Source organism: Poromitra crassiceps (genome assembly GCF_964638095.1).
Source record: "Poromitra crassiceps genome assembly, chromosome: 11".
Classification (NCBI taxonomy): Eukaryota; Metazoa; Chordata; class Actinopteri; order Beryciformes; family Melamphaidae; genus Poromitra; species Poromitra crassiceps.
Window position 1 is genome coordinate 47,082,303 of NC_139643.1, and position 19,191 is coordinate 47,101,493.

The 19,191-nt window shown below is 44.8% G+C and overlaps 1 protein-coding gene across 1 annotated transcript in view; it reads right to left on the reverse strand.

Annotated features, from left to right (window-relative positions):
- The window catches only part of nudcd1 (NudC domain containing 1), a 56,500-nt gene that overhangs the window by 17,704 nt on the left and 19,605 nt on the right, over nt 1–19,191 (reverse strand). Inside the window, exons 4-7 of the mRNA XM_083645556.1 lie at nt 10,103–10,286; nt 6,041–6,229; nt 2,372–2,579; nt 612–756 (exon numbers count right to left, since the gene is read on the reverse strand). Of these exons, the coding sequence (XP_083501682.1) occupies nt 612–756; nt 2,372–2,579; nt 6,041–6,229; nt 10,103–10,286 (726 nt within the window). The remainder of the gene's footprint in view (nt 1–611; nt 757–2,371; nt 2,580–6,040; nt 6,230–10,102; nt 10,287–19,191) is intronic.

The window sequence follows — 19,191 nt, forward strand, 5'->3', positions numbered from 1 at the left end:
AAATGTCCATTTTGATACTCTAAGCCCTTGGGGGCGTGTGTCCATATAGCATTTTTCTCTGAGCGCCAGAGCCCTTTCCTCATTAAAAGTCATGTGAAGCGCCCGCAAGGTGCACAAAAGTGCTGAAGCCAGCGTTTCCCCCCCCCCCCGTCAGAGCGGAGAGCTTTCAAAAAGTTGATAAATGATCAACTTTTCAGAAAAAAAGCGCCCGGTGACGTAAACCTGCCTTTTCTCAGTCGACCAATGGCGACGAGACAGTAACCGTTTCCGATACTCACATCAACAAGAGATATTGAGAAAGTCAAAGTGCTGGTGGTGGAGAAATAGGATCTTGTAATCAGTGAATTTACGTTTACTGTAACGGCGATCGGCAGAATGGGTACCGGATATGCATCGGGAATACCTGGTAAGCCTCGCTTGTTCCACAACAGTTATGTCTGCTAGAAGTGCTAAACCAGCATATTTAGACAAATGCTTCAGAACCCATTTGGATGATTGCATGATTATGTTAAAAACAAATTCTACCATTACTCAAAGTATGAATGGCATCTGAAGAGGATGACGGACATATTGCATGTATCATAGTGGAGTTAACAGAGACTTGAGCTCACCAGGTCTTCAGAGGTGAGGTGGGTGAGTCTCTGGTGGATGAGAGCCGCCTGCTCGTCGCTCACCACATACTCCCCCCTCCTGTCGCCCGTCACCAGCTCCGGCCACAGGGCTCCCTCACTGCGCTTCTGCAGGGTCACCTCCAGGCTGGAGACACACACACGGAGACACACACACACACACACACACACACACACACAGTATTATAACCTACGGATATGCAGGGCACATGTTGATAAGCATAGAGAGTGCAATGATGCTGGAGTCAAACCCATAGCAGTTAGCAGACTTTGAATGAAAGCTGCCACGCCCTGCCTCAAGGAGCTGTTTATCTACCGAAAATAATTTGACCCATGATGGTCTAAGTGTTTCAGAAGCTATTCCACCAAAACTACAATTCTTGGTGAAATAATGAATCCTTCTGACCATGGGTAATTATTTGGTATAACTATTGACAAAATGATGCATATCAGCACAAGATATCGACATATCGGCAGCTTCAATCAAAAGATATCCATATTGGGCATCAAAAATACTTCAAACATCAAATCCTATTATACTATCTCATGTCACAGATGATAAATAGGTCTGGATTTGGACAATGGTGAAGGACACATACTGTACTGTAACAGGTGACCTTCTTAATTCAGTTCTAGCCAAAGGAAAAGAGGACAAATGGCTATGGAAATATTGTCAATAGGAAAAAATTACATTTCTTTTATTTTAGTTCATATTGTAAAAGACCGTTCAGAACGATGCAGTTAGTATGCACAGGTTACACACACACACACTTGTCCCTCGCAGCCTAGCCCGTCCTGCAGCTCGCCCGCTGCGCGGCCTTGCCCGCAGCACGGCTGCCGTGTGGGCAATGAGACCAGCATCACTGATGATGTCAGATTTATGACATCACTGATGACATCACAGTGAGATTTATGACACAAAACAAACAGACAGAGCCCTAGCTCCCATTTATATACTGATGATGATGATGATGATGATAGATTAAAGTCATGTCTATACTTTTTCCAAGATCTGAATATCTTGACTGGACCTGCATAGTTTTAGTGTCCAATAAGAGGATAGATATGCTGATAGTGGTTGAGAAAAATGACTATCAACTTGGCCATAACACTCTGTAGATGAAGTATCATTTTCCACAACCACAAAAATAACTAACATGTGCAATATTTTACTAGATAAAATGTTGCAGGAAGAGCACTAAGTTCCCCATACTTTTCTGCACATTTTGCAAAATGTGTACGACCTGGAAATGATCCAATTAATTTTCAATACATTTCCAAGCCTGCACACAGCCTGCAGCTTGTGTCTAAATGCGTCTGTAAAAAAGCCAGTGTGAAAGTAGGTAAACGAGTCTGGAAACTAAAACTCATCAACAGCACAACTCTCGATGCTCTCTAATCCCTGGGTGGGTGGATGAATGCATGTTCAATATTTCATACGTCCCCAAACAATTCCCTTCTCTGAGCTGCATGTCAGCGCAGGTCATATTTATCTATGGCTTATGGTATTTATCTATGGGGGAGGGGGTGGAAGACGACGATTGCAGCTGTAAACCGATCCCCAGAGGGGGGAGCTATAGTTTGCGGTTCAGCTCATTTGGAGGCAAAGTAATATATCTCTGTAATGTATCGAGGCTTCCTGTGGGACTGCCCGGCCCCGTACTCGAAGTCGAAGAGCAACTCGGAAGCAGCCGCAGCCGCAGTAGCGCTCGGGAAGGGGGGAGCGGGGGCAGGCTGCTAACCTTTTGTCGTCTTTGATGATCCAGGCGCTGGCGTCCGGGTCGACGGGGGCGTGCAGCTGGCCTTGCAGCAGGGGAGGGAACCCCTGAACCGCCACGCGCACGCTGTCCGCCTTCAGCCTGAACTGCACCTGCTCCTTCGTGGTGCCCTCGGGCGTGCGCACGCACACCGTGATGTCCTCCTCCGTCTGCTGCCAGAAGTAGATGGGCTCTGAATTGAAATGAGGAGGACATATATATGGCAATAATGTCAATGAGATTCTTGTTATATATATATATATATATATAGTGGCCCGGGCTGCCCCAGGGTCATACATAAAACATGTAATAGAATGCGCGGATTGGAAGGAATTACATGGGAGATTGTGAGAATGTTTTTTAAAAAAGTGAATTATCATATATTGCAATTTGTGGGACTCCAAAGGCCTGGCTTGACACAGTGAGAGAGAATATCTCCTGCAGTGGTGGTCGTGTGCAACAATTTGAATTTTACAACCTACAGTGTTTCAATGCCAGAGGGGACATTAGGCGTATATTGCTCTCCGCTGCCCGGGACTGTGAGGCTATTGAACGCGGCCTTGAGTCCCCTGCAACCAATTGTAATATTGAAGACCTTTCAGACCATTAAAAAAAGAACATTCTACGTGTTCAGATGAGTGACAACGTCCTGCTGAGATCTCGTTTCTAAAGACGGCCAAGTCATTTGACCGTGTCCGTTCACATCACACGGACACTCCAAATGATTTGAATTAAATATGCAAAGCGTAAAAACATGAATCTGAAGGCTTCAATTGCAAAATCCTAGTGGGAAGGGGGATAATGGACGCAGCACTAAACACCAGAGAGATTTTTACCCTCATCACCCACAAACCAGACACACGCAGCCTGTTCTTTATTAAGAAGGTAATAGCCGCGCGACGCAGAGCCCTGGAGTGTGATGAATTAAAGTTAGACACAGGATGACATGTTCTGTGATTGTAGCCCCGCCCCCACATTGTAAAATAATGAATACAGGCAGAGACACTGCATGAAATAGGCCACGCCCATCACGGGGGAAATCGCTCCGTTCACTCCCATTCACCACCAGCGTCATTTTCCTTGAATTAAAGGAAAATTTCCTTGAATTAAACAAAACAAGGAAGCCATTGAGCATTCACGAGAAGAAAATGTGGATTTAGCTGTCAAGGAAGTAAGTTGGAGTGTTCATCTTCCATATATATGATCTTTGTGTGCAACTACGTGACATAGGAGAACGCCAGCGCGTCTGATGCCATCTGTCTGATGTTACACCGGCGTTATTTTCATTAATTTAAACATGCCTAAAAGCTCATCCATAGTATTTCACTTCAGGCCACTGAGTGGGATCGTTTATCCAGCGTTGTTTGGCCAATGAAAAGGGACACTGCTCCAGGCCAACTGAGTTCATTTTCTCGATGTACCTTTCCCTCTCCGTTGGAGGAAGTGTACTGAAATAATCTTTTGACAGTATCTAAAAAGACAACTGGCCAAATCCCTGTAAAACCCCGCAAAAACTATTTCTATCTGACAAGAGTTCCTTCGTTCGCCCCGGTTAGCCGCGGTTTGTTTTGCTAGCTGCAGTCGTCAGGCAGTGCTTCCTTGTATTTTCCTCCCGTCTTGGGCGTGGCTTCTGCATGATGACGCGTTTTGCAGTGTCTCTATTGGCCTCTCTGACTACCTCCTTTGTTGGAATGTGTGTGAACAGTGGGGCTTCTGTCTCTCTGTAACTCAAGCAATCACCATCCATCCATCCATCCATCCATCCATCATCAACTGCATATCCGGGGTCGGGTCGCGAAGGTAGCCGTTCTAGCAGGGCACCCCAAACTTAATAATAATAATCCTTAATAAGGATTCTATGAAAGCCAAACTTAATCACAAATCTCTAAGATATGATTATAATTGCATGTGGGACACTAAAATTAAACGAAGGCAAGAATCTAGCAGTACAAAATGAAGAACACCAATTTCTGTCTCACACACACACACACAGACACACTAGGGATGGGGCCGATCCGATCAAATATCGGTATCGGGTGCCGATATGGCACTAATTCACGGATCGGAATTGGATTTTTTTTTTGCAATTCCAGCACGGGCCGCACAGCTGGCCGTAATTTGCCCATGTATAATAGTATCCTTCTTTGCCTTGTATATTTTCTTAATTTTGCCTGCTTTTTGCAAGGTATATATATTTTTTAAAGCTTTAATTGGCCAAATCTTTGCCTATACTGTATATTGAAGAAAAATATTGGTATCGGCATAATATCGGTATCGGCAGATATCCAAATTCAGGTATCGGAATCGGATCGGAAGTGAAAAAAGTGGATCGGTGCATCCCTAACACGCACGCACGCACGCACCTCATAGGCGTTTCAGGGACAGTGTATCACCGACACACATCATCCGGGAGCACAAATCAATAGCCTGGATGGACGTCTGCACACAGATGCAGATTACAAGGTCTGATGATAGAAGCCAATCTACTTCTGCTCACCTGCTCTGTTCCAGCAAGTCATTTGCATCTTCAACCTGGAGGCTCTTGAGAGGATAATTAATGACTCAAATGTGCCTTCAAAACAAACAATCGCAACCGCATGATGAATCCCATCTGAACCAGAAAACATCTCACCGGAGAGGAGCAAACACATGACGGGCATGGTGATTTCACCTCCATGAGGGAAGGCTGTAGCTCAGGACCCAGATGATGTGTAGATATTTCACTTTGTTTTAAACAGTTTCACAGCCTGGCTTGTTCATTCTGAGGCCAGTTTCAGACTGTGATCTTAACACGCAAACACACACTTGAAAATATGATCAATGCCAATCCATGTCAAAGCCTCTTGCAGTGTTTGATCAAAGCCTCAAGCATGAGGGAGATGGTGTCAGATCTTCAGACGTCACATCAGTCTCAAGCATGAGGGAGATGGTGTCAGATCTTCAGACGTCACATCAGTCTCAAGCATCAGGGAGATGGTGTCAGATCTTCAGACATCACATCATCACTTTGTGGCTGCCCAAACTCTTCTGACATAAAGAGCTATGGCTGAAACATACAGTAACATGGGCGGTAGGTTGAAAACAAGTAGGCATTGTGTCTCACTGCCATGTTTTTTGGTAATATGACTTAAATCCACTCCAAACAATTCAAATAGGCCAAACCCCATAAAGAGCCAAAAGGTGTTTTAGGAGAAAATGTCCTTGAAATGACAACTGGTTACATGTCAAGGCACCTGGTGTAGCTGCTTTAACAGGTAGAGCAGAGGTTCTCAAATGTTTTTCAGCCAAGGACCCCTTACAAGACAGAAAATATACCGGGGGACCCCCTCATTCTGATTTGTGATTTTGAGCTAAGCTCAATTGTTTCCATGGTAACGTGCTTGACTTTTAAAATTGATAGGTTTGTTAATGTAATCCATGAAGCCTTTTAGATTTAAAGCATAAAATATTTTCGTTGAACTATGAAGCTTTTGCACACACACAAAAAAAGAATGATTTTTATTTTCCTGAAAACTTTTCGCGGACCCCCTGGCAAAGTGCCACGGACCCCCTATTTGAGAACCACTGAGGTAGAGAAACCACTAGCCACCGTTCTAGTTTCCTAGCCCTGGGCTGGCTCGCGGCTAGGTTCTCCCATGAGCACCTTGGACCCACCTGTTGTCTCCACCTCCATGGGCTCTGGGGCGGGCCGCTCCACCGGCCGGCCGTCCACGTGTGTGAAGACGAACGTCTTATCCGAGGCCACCATCAGCCCTTTACCCTGAGGCTCCACCGCAGCGTAATGAGGCACAGACTTCCCCATCAGGACCCTCCTCTTCCTCGCCTCGTACTTCTTCTCCTGACCTGAGGGGGGATGGGGGGGATTTAAAGATGGGGCGCCCCCGGGTGGTGTATTTCCTCGGCTACCGACACGAGGGGTGCAGGTTCGTGCCGCCGTTGTTACCACCGGCTTGGGCGGGCATACCTACAGACCAGTGTTGGGCAGTAACGCGTTACTTAGTACGCGTTACTGTAATTAGTTACTTTTTTAGTAACTAAGTAATATAAGGCGTTACAATTTCCAAAACAGTAATTAATTACAGTTACTAATCCAACTAACGCATGCGTTACTGTGTTACATCATTGCCTGCCAGAATGCAGTGTTTTCTATGTAAAAGAAAACATTTTATCCTCACGGACTCAGGCGCACACATATAGTCATAGTGTGTGTGCGCGATACAGCGTCAGAGCGTGCACGCTGGCTTTCAAAACAAACCGAGTCAGAAGAAGGAGACGAGCAAGAGAAACCTGGCTACCTCAGGAGAGAATATGCGGGGATGGAGGCTAAATTGAAGGCGACGCTGGGTGAGGTAGACTTGGGTGTGTTCACTGGATTAACAGATACACTTTGGGTAAGTCAGTGTTGTACACTTTGTTACTTCCTAACCTTCTCGTCAAAGCCTTTCTCACCGTAGTCAGACGGGCCGGCCCAGGGAATGTTGACAGTTCATCACTTTTCTTTCAGCAACGAAGCTTGAAACGTTTGCATTGAGGCTGTTGTATTACCACTCCGAGTTTCCGACAGTAACAGCATCTTTCACTCACGTTATCTGTGTGACTGTCTGACTTTCATTTCGTGTGAAGCTAGCCAGTCTTAATACACCACTTCCTGTTCTTTCTAACCGAATTTCAAAGTAAAATGCCTTTGGCTTTTCGTTTAACATAGCCTATATAATACCAAAGCGAAAATAATTAATAGAGTGACATGCTAGACGGTATTTGGGGTAAAAATAAAAATAAAAGTAACTAGTAAAGTAACTAGTAACGTACCTAGTTACTTTTTGAAAAAGTAATCAGTAAAGTAACTTTTATTACTTTTTTAAGGAGTAATCAGTAATCAGTAACTAATTACTTTTCCAGAGTAACTTGCCCAACACTGCTACAGACACACTTGGCCGTGTCTGCGGGTGGGAAGCCGGATGTTTCTCCATAGCACCCGGTGAAGCTCCTCGCAGTCAGGCGAAAAGAAGCGGCTGGCGACTCCACATGCATGTGAGAGTACACCCTGGTCTGTTCAGCGGGGAGGGGAACTGGGGGGGAATAGCGCGTTCTTCAACATGCGCTACCTGGCCAAAAACTTTAATGAAAATTTGTTTGTGCCAACGTTGCCTCAGACGACACTAATCTCATCAGAGAGAGACATCATCATTAAACCACGATTAACTTCCATGCATGCTTTAATTAACAGTGACGGCTGTGGTCTGGGCTCAGAAGTCATTCCGGTCATGACTCACCTGGTCGCGCAGCGCCGACGCTAGTGCCGTACGCTGTGCGTAGGGCACCAAGTGCCGCTCAGGGGGCATCATCCCAGCCAAGAATGATAGGCAGCACGGTCAAGCGGACAGTGTTTGGCTGTCTAAAATTAACTCTCCACTATTGGCATTCCCTGTTTTGAACTAGCCACGGTGCCTTAAAAGACAGTTGTGGATCTCCTCATTTAAAACTATGTGCGATGCAGTGAATAAACAAACTCACATGTCCCTCAGTGTAGCCTGCACGAGGCGTTTAGGGAGCATGGTAAATAGCAGATGCTGTGAGACGTTTAGGGGACATCTGTAATTTGTAGCGCACGTTATTGTGCGCTACTGGACATGAAATTAACTTTGCAAACTGAGCCATCTGACATGTGCTGTATCACACTGCAGCAATTCATTTCTCAATTAGAATATTTATTTTGTTGAGGAAAAGGGACTGAAAAAAATATTATATTATAATATTATATAATATTCTATCATGTGATATACTGTTAGTTCAGTTGTGGTTTTCTATTTCTAACATTGATAATGAAAATATATTTCTTCTGTTTAAAAAAAGATTGCATTTGTGTGTTTTTCAGGGGGCGGGGGTGGGGGGCACCACATACCAATACGCTTAGGGCACCCAAATGGTGCTGGCACCACAATGGTGGAACAAGCTCCCCCCTTCTGGAATCTTAGCTGATGAAGACCGTGACGCACCGTTGGTTTCACTATTTGTGACAAAATGTACTATTGTAAGTGGCTTTGGACAGAAGCGTCTCCTAAATGACGTAGTATAATGTAATGTAGTCTAATGGACACAATACTATATTGTAGAAAAACACATGTGATAGGGCCAGGTTCCTCCCCCTTTCTACCTGGCCCAGAGGTTTCCTCCCTCCGCTCGGCTCTGTGTATGGAGCTGTTACCCCATATATGGTCAACGCCAGCCAATCTCGCACACACAGCTGATCACTGATGGCACCTCACACATATAGCTGACACGGTTAGGAGTCTCATACAGAGATCCAGCTCACAGCCGAGAGTCTGCTCCTTCCCGAAACACACGCATGATTTATAGGTCCTGCAAACTGTTGCTTGGTACTCAGAAAGACGAGTCAATTCCTTCTGTAGCCATCTGAGGTATGTAACGCGCCGCAGGTTGTTAATACCGTATCTCATATGGTTCACATCATGATTGTTCCACTCACCTGGCAGGTCCCGGCATCCCGTAGTGTGCGTGACCTGTCGGCGTGGGACAGTGCACGGGGTAATTCCCATCGGGAGAGGGTTCCAAGCAACTCGCAGTGTGGCAGTGAGCGGGTGTTGCATCCCACAGGGCGAGTCCCGCTGTGTGAGGGTTAAATCCCACCGGGAGAGGTAGGCGCTGTATCTATACAGCTTCCCAATATTAACCAACTCTTGCGAGTGATTTATATTTTATTCTGATTTTCTCCTAGCTGGTGCTGTAGGTGTCCTGTGAGGTGACCTCCGTGAGCTTTCCGTGTAGCCTATATTATAAGTAAAGGTAGGGGAGACTGTGCACACACTTTCATGAAGCCACAGTACCCCGGAGGTTTGGCAATAGCCTAATTATATTTTCCTTTCTTTTAGGATAATCTGTTGCCGTTTTGCTTAGTTTAGTTTTGTTTCATTTATCTTTGTTTTGCTTTAGTTATTTTGTGTTACTATTTTGTTTCTTTGCTGTCTTGCCTATTTAATAGCCCGATTGATTAAAGGGCAAGTGTGGTTTTAATTTCCATCTCATAGAAGCTGTGTTGTGGCGCTCTCACTAACTCGTGCTGTTTCTGCACCCCCTTCTCTAGAGTCTTGGCGTTCGAGTGAGTCGGGAGGAGCTGGCCTCTGGGTTACGTGCACCTGCATGCGGCCTGATAGCTGATAAGTGTCGTGCACCACACGGGTGTTATTCATATTGGTTCCAGTGTGTGTGTGTTTGCAGTGTTGTGTATATTCTGTCATTCGTGTGTGGGCATACCTTTTGGACACGGTGTTGCATGGTATAGGCCAGTCCCTCCATTGACTCTTTTAATACATAGACTATTTTTGTACCTGAATCGCCTCGTAACCCCTTTTTCTCTTTTGTGCAGCAGCACAAGTTGGATCTGCCAGACCTCTTAGTGACATTTAAATAAGTATTGTGTTATTATAAATAAAACTCTGTCATGTAACTTTAAGCCACGTCTCTGTCAACTTTACTCTCATCTGTATGCTGACCATTGTTTGGTCTTTGGGAGACTCGAGTGGAGGTTTTAAATACCTCACTCCCCTACTGGTTCAGGTCACACACACATGAAGGTCAAATAACAGGGTTGAAATGTAGATCTTAATTGATACCCAACTTAATTAATCACACGCCTGTGTAATCTAACTACATGCTCAATTGGCAACATTAGGATGGGTGGTTGCTCCACTCACTCACCCTGTCCTGCGGTGTCGGCCACTGTGATCCACTCCAGAGACACAGAGAATCCACTTCCCTTGGTTTCCTCCGAGTCTTTCTGGATGCGGAGCAGCAGGACCTCCAGGGTGTGGACTCCCTCCTGCACATGGGACAGGCTGTGGAGGATGGTGAAAGGCTCGCCCATCTCTTCAGTGAACAGCGGCTACAGGCGCAGAATACACACACACACACACACACACACACACACACACACACACACACACACACACATCTTAACACACATGACAGTGAATGGTAAATGGTAAATGGCCTGCATTTATATAGCGCTTTTATCCAAAGCGCTTTACAATCAGTAGGTACTTTCACCCATTCACGCACCGATGGTGGCAAGCTGCCACGCAGGGTGCTGGTAGCCTGGGTAAACCCAGCCTTTAATGTGAGGTCACAGGCTATGCCTGTAGCGTAGGTTTCTTCGTGACTGATAGTACATAGAGGTCATGTGGAGGCTGGGTTTACCCAGGCTAGGGCTGGCACACCATCAGGAGCAATTTGGGGTTCAGCATCTTGCCCAAGGACACTTCGACATGCAGACTGGAGGAGCCGGGAATCGAACCACCGACCTCTTTCATCCAAAGCGATTAGTGACGACCCGCTCTACCTCCTGAGCTACAGCCGCCCCACAGAGAGAGAAAGAGTCAAGATATGATTCACTGTTTTCATATAAATAAATGTCTGTTTTGCTTCTCTCTTTCACCGATTGATATAAAACTGGTAGTTACTAGCATGCGCAGCGATAGCCACCATGGGCCAACAGACAGAGAGAACTGACCTACAGAAACTCAAACTTCATTAACAGAACATCCAAGGAAAAATACGTCACAGTCCCGCACACACACATTTTAAATATTTATTTATGTCCACATAAATACAAGTATGCAAAGGACATAAACAGTAATAGTGCAGTCAAATGCTGGGAGTCAGTCAGTTACATGAGTGCCCAGACGGCAAACACAATAATGCATACACATAAGAAACACACATGATGATAACATGGCAGGTTGATATATACAGTTATACTGTAATGCAAGATAACGGTCAGTATCCACTTCATGGGTACAAAAAGCAGCGCCTCCTCCATATTGAGCGGCTGCCGATAATAGTAGATATTGAACAGTATCTAGCCAACTGCTTAGCCCTTCTCTTTGGGAGACCAGCCATCTGAAGGCCTCTCACAACCAGCTTATGGACATGACCTAGGCTACCAAATATGAAAACTAGAAGTTTACACCTGTAGCCCAGCTGTGAAATGGTCTGTTCTAGCTGTTGGTATTTCATCATCTTGGTTAGAAAGGCCTCCTCTAGGCTGTGGTCAAAGGTACAGCCAACCTCTAGAACAAACACCTCTCTACGATTTTCATTGACAACAACAACATCAGGAGTGTTAGCTGGAATATTCAAGAACACATCTGAATCGTCACTACACAGAGTGAACATGCTCAGCTTCACAATAGAATGTTTAAAAAGCGATATTGAAGACCCGAAAATAGAAGAGATATCTTTTGATATCAGATCCACTAATCTGTCATGCCTATATATGTAAAGCCCTTTGTATGCATGGCAACCATTTAGGATGTGAGCCATGGTTTCAGTAATCTGTTCATGACCATGATGTATAAAGTGAGGAGCATGACTGTCAGGAAGCCAGATGGAAAGATTGAGCTTGGTTGGTAAAACCTGCAGTCTTGCTTTTAGAGGGAAGATGATAATGCTCTCATCCAGAGCGACACTTTTAAACACTGCATGAGAAACAGAGTGATCTGCTGCAGGGAGACATGCAAGTTTCCCTTGGAGTTTTAACTCAGTCCAGTGTTGTCGTTGTCTTTGTTGTAGCGCCCTCATGAGGTGACCTCGGGCATTGGTTAGAGGGAGTTGATGATCTACTCCACAGATATTCACAGTTGCTCTCACAGAGATACTGGGGTCAGATATAACCTCTTCAGAGACATTCACTGCCTCTGAGTTAGGCCCCGCCCACTCCAGGGCAACTTCACACCAGCCACATAAGTCATTCAGGTCAGGCCAGTCAGACCACACGCCAAAGCCAGGGGAGCGACTGTCCAGCTTCCCGCTGGGTTTCGTCTTGAATCCCAGGAAGTTAGGATCCGACCCACGTGCCAGGGGGACCTTGCGTCTTTTTAGGTCTATGAACTGAGAAGCTCTGGCGAGCTCTCTGACATATTGGTCATCACTGTTCAGCATATTTAAAAAATGGCCGAGCCTCGTAGCAAAATAAGTCCATTCAAAATTCGGAACCCCCAGCCCACCCTCCTGTTTACTGTGAAATATGATGTTACGTGTACTATGAGTATTTAGTCCAGTCCACTGCCTTACCAAACGCACAGTTCTATCATTCATTTCACGTAGAGATTTACATGGAATATGTACATTGGAAAACAAGTGTTGAACCTTGGCCAGTGCTATTTGTCTGATTGCTTCTAGCTTCAGTTCTGGTGAGCATGGTGTTGATAACACCCTCTTGACGGGAGGATATGCACACACACACACACACACACACACACACACACACACACACACACACACACACACACACACACACACACACACACACACACACACACTTTTATGACTGACTGTAACTCATGACAAGCTGACCTTCGAGCTTCATGTGAATGGTGAGTGTGTCGTAAGCCCATCAGAACACGTAGCATACTTTTGTCATAAGCTTTGAAGTTTAAATGTTGCTAAATACTTTCATGAAAATGTTTTATTCTCATTTTATAGGATCAGTCCTAAAGAAGGGAGTCCGTGCACACCGTCCAAACTTGCAATTAGGAATAAATTCCTAATTGCAAGTTTGGACGGTGTGATGGACAATTCTGTTCCTGTCCGACGCACCTGCCCGAAAAAGAGATGTGCGGAGCTCTCCTTCTAATAGGATCAGTCCTCACATTCTCCTTTGGCAGCTGCATGGGTCACTTATTTACCCTCAGAAATAGAAGCAGATTGCAGGGACTACCTGGAATGACCTTCCTCATTTGTACAGGAGGATCAGTCAATCCTGGCTATAGCCACCTACTTGTCCAAGGAATTCAAGTTGCTTCCGTCTGGCCGTATACGATCTGCCCAAGATGCAGGACCAATAGACTGCTGCCATTAGCCTTTTGAATAATATAATAAATGTGATTTTTATTTTGTAATTATTCTCTATTTTTTGTTTGTCTGATGGTTATGTGGTTACTGCTGGCTGTATAACAAATTGCTCCTCTGCAGGGATAATAAAGAACATAATTGAACCTTGAACTACATGTACTTTATAAACACACAAGCATTTGGTAGAAAAATATCATCTACTGTATATATCAACAACAGACAGTGTAGAAAATCTCCTCATTCTTTATTGCTCCAACTAACATGCTTCCTGGAAAGGTGGAGCATCAGATCCCCTCCCACTCTAATCATCTCCCTCTTAAGCGTCTGGCATACTCTTCGCGCACGCGCTGGAGGCGGAGCTCCGCGGAGGGCGCGCGCACTCTGCGCGGGCCAAAACAGAACATAGTCTCTGCGATAATAAATTGGCATGAAGTTGATTCAATGTGGGGGAAAAAGTAGCTTACGTCCAAATCGAAGTTGCTGTCCGTCATGCGATGTTTGACAAAACTGGAAAGCCATTCCAGTTCCACTAGGATGAGTGGCACAGGTTTCAGCCCACCAGGATCCCCACTTTCTTTCTGTTGCGCTTTCTTTGCTTTAACAAAGCGATCCCTGCAATTCTTCCATTTCTTCCTGCACACTGCTTCCTCAGCTCCGAGTGTGCTGGCGATTTCTCGCCAGAAATTGGTGGACTTCTGCTGGTCATTGTGGTCTCTCTGTGTTGTGTCATAGAGATGCGGGTAGAAGCGGACTTGTTCTGACAGTCTTCCCTCTGACAGTCTTCCCTTTGGCACATGTTGACAATGTGCCAAAACCCGACGCGTTGCTAGAAAAATCTCCAGGTACGCGCCGCGCCACGCTCAGACCTGGCCCCCCCCCGACACGCCCCGTGCGATGATGTCAAAATCGCCCGCGCCCTATGCGCTTGGCTGGGCGCGAAGACTATGCCAAAGGCTTTAGCTTGACTGTTTCCTGGATGGGCGGAGCCCAAGAACTAATAATAGGCCAGCCACCACCTGTGCCAACTACCTTTGTTTAAATGTTTGCTGTGCAGGCTGGCTGGCCTTCCACTCCCTCGCCTTCCGAACCTCCTTTGCACATTGTGGGCTGCGTAATTGCATATACAAAACAGCTCCAATGGAGACAGACAAATAAATGTGGCAACAGAAACAACCAGTGTGTGTGTGCTCTCTCTCTGACCTAGCCTTCGAATTAGGCCTCAGACATTGACCTGTACCCTCCTTACTAGGGGTGGGGGGAAAAATCGATACACCATAGTATCGCGATATTTTGCCTGACGATATTGTATCGATATTTGGACGCCAAGTATCGATATTGCAAAAAAATTATTATTCTTTTTTTTTGCAGGCCATGCCAGGCCACCGGGCTACTATAAACTTTAGTTCCAAGGCCAGCAGTAAACAAACGGTAGCATCTTTTCATTTTGTTTTAACAGTAACAGTTTTGTCATTACAGTAATTTACAAATTCCCTAGTTACTGAATGGGCTGCACAAGATGTTTTGTGCAAGTGAAGTGAAGTTGCATTGTTCAAAAACTACCTAAGTACAGTTAGTCCACACACACATCCAGTTAAGGTGGACTGTAAGTAGACTGTAACAAACAGTTCAGTTTGTCAGGTGCATGCAACTATGACATGACTTTATGAAAGTTGTTGGTCTGTCTACTTGACAATGTTGCTTCAATAAAATGGTTTAAGTCAGATGTACAGACTGGAAAATTGTTCTTATATAAACCAGATGTTGACAAAGTTTTCCTTTGGGGACATCATTTGCAGTTGAAAAAGTAAGAAATCGCAATATATCGAAATATCGCAACATTCAATATATCGCAATATTCTATATATCGCAATATCGGCGATATCGCAATACTATCGTATCGTGACTCAAGTATCGTTTTAGTATTGTATCGTGGGCATCTGGTGATTCCCACCCCTACTCCTTACTAGGTTTCAAACATTGACTGCACCCTCCTTATCACATTCCTTAAAGTCGAACTGAACCTGTTCGTCACGTGCATAATGAGTCCGTTTCAGACTGAAAACATAGTTTGTCTAATGCCTGGTTCAGACTACACGAATTCAGCCCGATATTAGACCGATTTGGTCGTGCGCGACAGATTTTCAGCGTCGGGCCCGAATATGACCGTCGGGGACGACGATCGGCCGTCTTCACCTCTTGTAGTGTGACATAATCAAAGACCAGCGTCGGGACCAGTCGGGACGTCTAGGACGCCTCACGACGCCCTGACGAAAAGACTGGCATGTCAGTCTTTTGGACATGGTTTCGCCTAGTGTGACACCCCGGAAGACAGGTATCAGGTCCTGGGGAGACCGCTCCCCGCTCGATACAGATTTCACCCACTCGCACTCACCGCTCCGCTCCGCTCAAAAGAATAAAAGAGATAAAAAGGCCAGGGTGTTTTAATTTGCATTTAAACGCCTGGGCAATGGGCATTGCTCACTACAAATAACATGAGCTCAGCAGAGTCGGCTGCATGTTCGTTTCTCTTCCTTCTCGTCTCGCAGCAGCTGGCAAGAAAATAGTGGGCGTGCACATGAAGTAAGTTGGAGGCTGGAGCAGACATCACAGTGCATCACAGTAGAGCCTGTCACTCATCCAAATAACGTTAATTCTGCAAGGGATATATATAGCACCTGGATTACATACATGTTTCACATAGGGTTGTGTTTGGATTTCAATGTTTTATTTTGCCCAATATTGAAATGTTCTACAATTGCATGTTGTGCTAACATAAACATTATTTCTATCTACCACTTTAGCCTATTTAGGCTGATTTGGTTGCTATTTCTTGTCAATGTAGTGGCCTCAATGAATGCTGGGAGATTTCGTTCACAGGTCCGCCTCCCCGACGACCTGTGAACTCGCTGACGACAGCAGACGACGTGATGACGGTGGCATACGATGCTCTGTTGGTGTTTAAGCAAGAATACACTTGTAGTGTGGCCAGTCTCCCGACCAAGACATGTCACGAATTTATGGCAGTATGATGGCCTCGTCTGACATGGTGACATCGTGAACGACAAAAAATATTGTGTAGTCTGATCCTGGCATAAGAGGACAGGTTGAGAGGCGGGTCATAGTTATCATGTCGATGATATTATTTGACAATTCTGGGGACTGGATTGGGCTTTGGCCAATCCTGGCGCGTTCCGCCTCCAAATCGAGTGGGATTCAGTCGTGTTGTGGCGCTCCCCTCGGGAAGAGACTTTTGACGAGAGGAGTGGAGCTCAGCGAGCCGCAGGCTGCCAGCCGCCTTCGTGTTGCCGAGCGGAGAGTGCAGCACGTCGGCCTGGAATTTCCGAAGTGCGACCCCTGACAACCAAGCTCTCGCATGCGCGCGCCATTATCGCTACGGCATCTGCATGTCGTGATATGATTGGTTGAAATGCGGTAGAAATTTGATAGTACTAGGTGACGTCAGCAAACTGTACATTACTGTTATCAATGAAATCTTGAAAAATGAACGATGTGAAAAAGTGTGAAAAACTAAAGAAATTAGATTGTTGTGATTTTGTTTGCATACATTATTAAATAGGTGCCCTGCATACCCAGGTATTTGAACTAAAAGAAAAGAAAAGTCATTTTTGGGTTCAGCACATTTTACAGACAGTGCAAAGTTCTCAAGTAAAGGGAGTGAGGGCACTGAGGGCAAACAGAGAAACTTCCTGTAATAAACCCCTCCCATCTGCATTTCTCAGAAATGATGTGCTTTACAGGCAGTCACAAGACCACAGCAGCTTCCACATTATATAAACAGGGAAGTGCATGCAGTGGGCGTGACCAGCAGTGAGAGTTCTGCCTCTCTGATGTCACGTGCATACCCTCTATTAAGTTCACTTGAGTTCCCGGCCTCACTCCTTATTTAAAAGTCTGCACTCCCTGTCTCATTCATTCACACCATTGCATGGGGCGGCAGGATCACTGTGATTTTCTTTTAGAACACCCATAATGGAGGCTGCTGCTGCTGCTGCTGCTGTTGTTAAAGGAGTTTCGATAGTTAAAGTAGCTGCTGGAATTGCTTCAGTTGTTGCTGGACCTTTGTGCTTCCTTGGCATCGCTGTAGGTGGACTTTATTATCTATCTAGCCCTAGGGGCAGGTAAGTTAAACAATTGGGGAGGAGGGATGAAAACCAAGCCACGGCGTCATGTTATTTTACACTAGTTACCTAGACAATTACCTAGACACCTAGACATTACTAGACAGAGACCTGCCTCTGTGTTTTTAATGTAAGTTATGCTGTGTGTCATTACTGTTGCTGCTGCTGTAATGCAAGTTCGTCTCTACGTCATGATGTTGATTTTATATCAATATTTGAATGCGGGATGGTTTCAGCCAAAAAATGGCCCACTTGATGAGGGGGCTGTTTTCTGCCTCGCAGGCAAAGCACTCCACTCTGCCGCTCTGCAAAGCGACGTGCGCGGCGAACATGATATCCCCGCCCCGTTGATATGGAGGTCTGTTTTTGTGGCTGTCGGTGTGCATGTTGGAACGCTGAAAATTGACACTATATCAGGGCACAATCAAAACTAACAGGTCACTAACTAGGGATGGGCATTTCTAGCAAAAACTCTATTCGAAATTCGCTGGCCAAAGTCGACTTTTAATCGAAATTCGAAAATAAAAATGTTAATTTTTTTATTTATTTTTTGTGAGTGAAATGTTGCATTGTCTCCCCTGATTCTAAGTCTAAGGCTTTATTAATTAATAGAAAAAGCTTCTGCTGTGGATTTTTAGCTCAAACAAGCATTGCACCACTGAAGTAAAGAACATGTTACATGACATTGACATTTTCGAAAATAAAAAACAGTTTTGACAATCATATTTAGTAGGCTCAGGTCTGAGTGCCAAAGGGGTGCCAAAGTCACCCCCTCTCCCTCTTCATGGGATTTCATCCGCCATTCATTTTTCCATAAACCTTGCTTAAAATGCTTATAAAAATTGTTTTACTTGCTCAAACCAAGTGAGTCGACTATACTTAGAATCAGGGGAGACAATGGAACATTTCACTCACAAAAAAAAAAAAAAAAAAAAAAAAAAAAAAATCAAATTTCGACTTCCAATAATAAAAGTCGACCTTGATAATAACAACGATTATTCGAAAATTCGAAATTCGATGCCCATCCCTATCACTAACGTGTCTGGATCAGGGCTGTAGTGGTAAAAAAAAACAAGGTGGGTAAACTATACATTTTTGGGGCAGCATTCTCGCGCGTCGCGCCGTTACAAAAAAGGTGGATAAATAAACTTCAGTCGCCCCTTATACTAGACTAGAACAACTGAAACTTATTATCATCATCATCATCGTTTATTTTGTGTACTGGTGTGATCTTTGTTGTTGTTTATTTTGTGTACTGTTGAGGACTACTTATTTGTTTTACTGGTGTGTTCCAGAACCTTTACAGGGTTTCAAGCTATAGAACCCATAAGAAGGTTATATATAGAAACACTTTTTCAAAGAGTGTGGGGCACAAATAATGATGCCTAAGTAATCACCAATCATTATTCAATTCATTTATTGAAAGTTTTGAGTTGAACTATGTTTTGCAGCCTGGTGGAGGCTGTTTTATCAGCCATTGGTTTTTACAGGGTTCAGACAATATTATTTCAAATGGCTTTGCTTTTTCCAGCACTATTTTTCTAATGCTTACTGCATATCAGGTTCACTTGTTTAGTTGTCTTTACCATAATACAGAGAGAAGGAGAGAGATAGAGAGAGAGAGAAAGAGAGAGAGAGCCTCGCGTCCTATAGGAGTCAACAACTGGTCGTATTTAGCCTGGGTAAACCCAGCCCCCACGTGACCTGCTCTCAGATCCTGCTCACTAGTCTAGTAGGTTAGACTACTGCAATAGCCTTTTCTCTGGTCTCTCCAAAAAAGAACTTAGGCAACTTCAG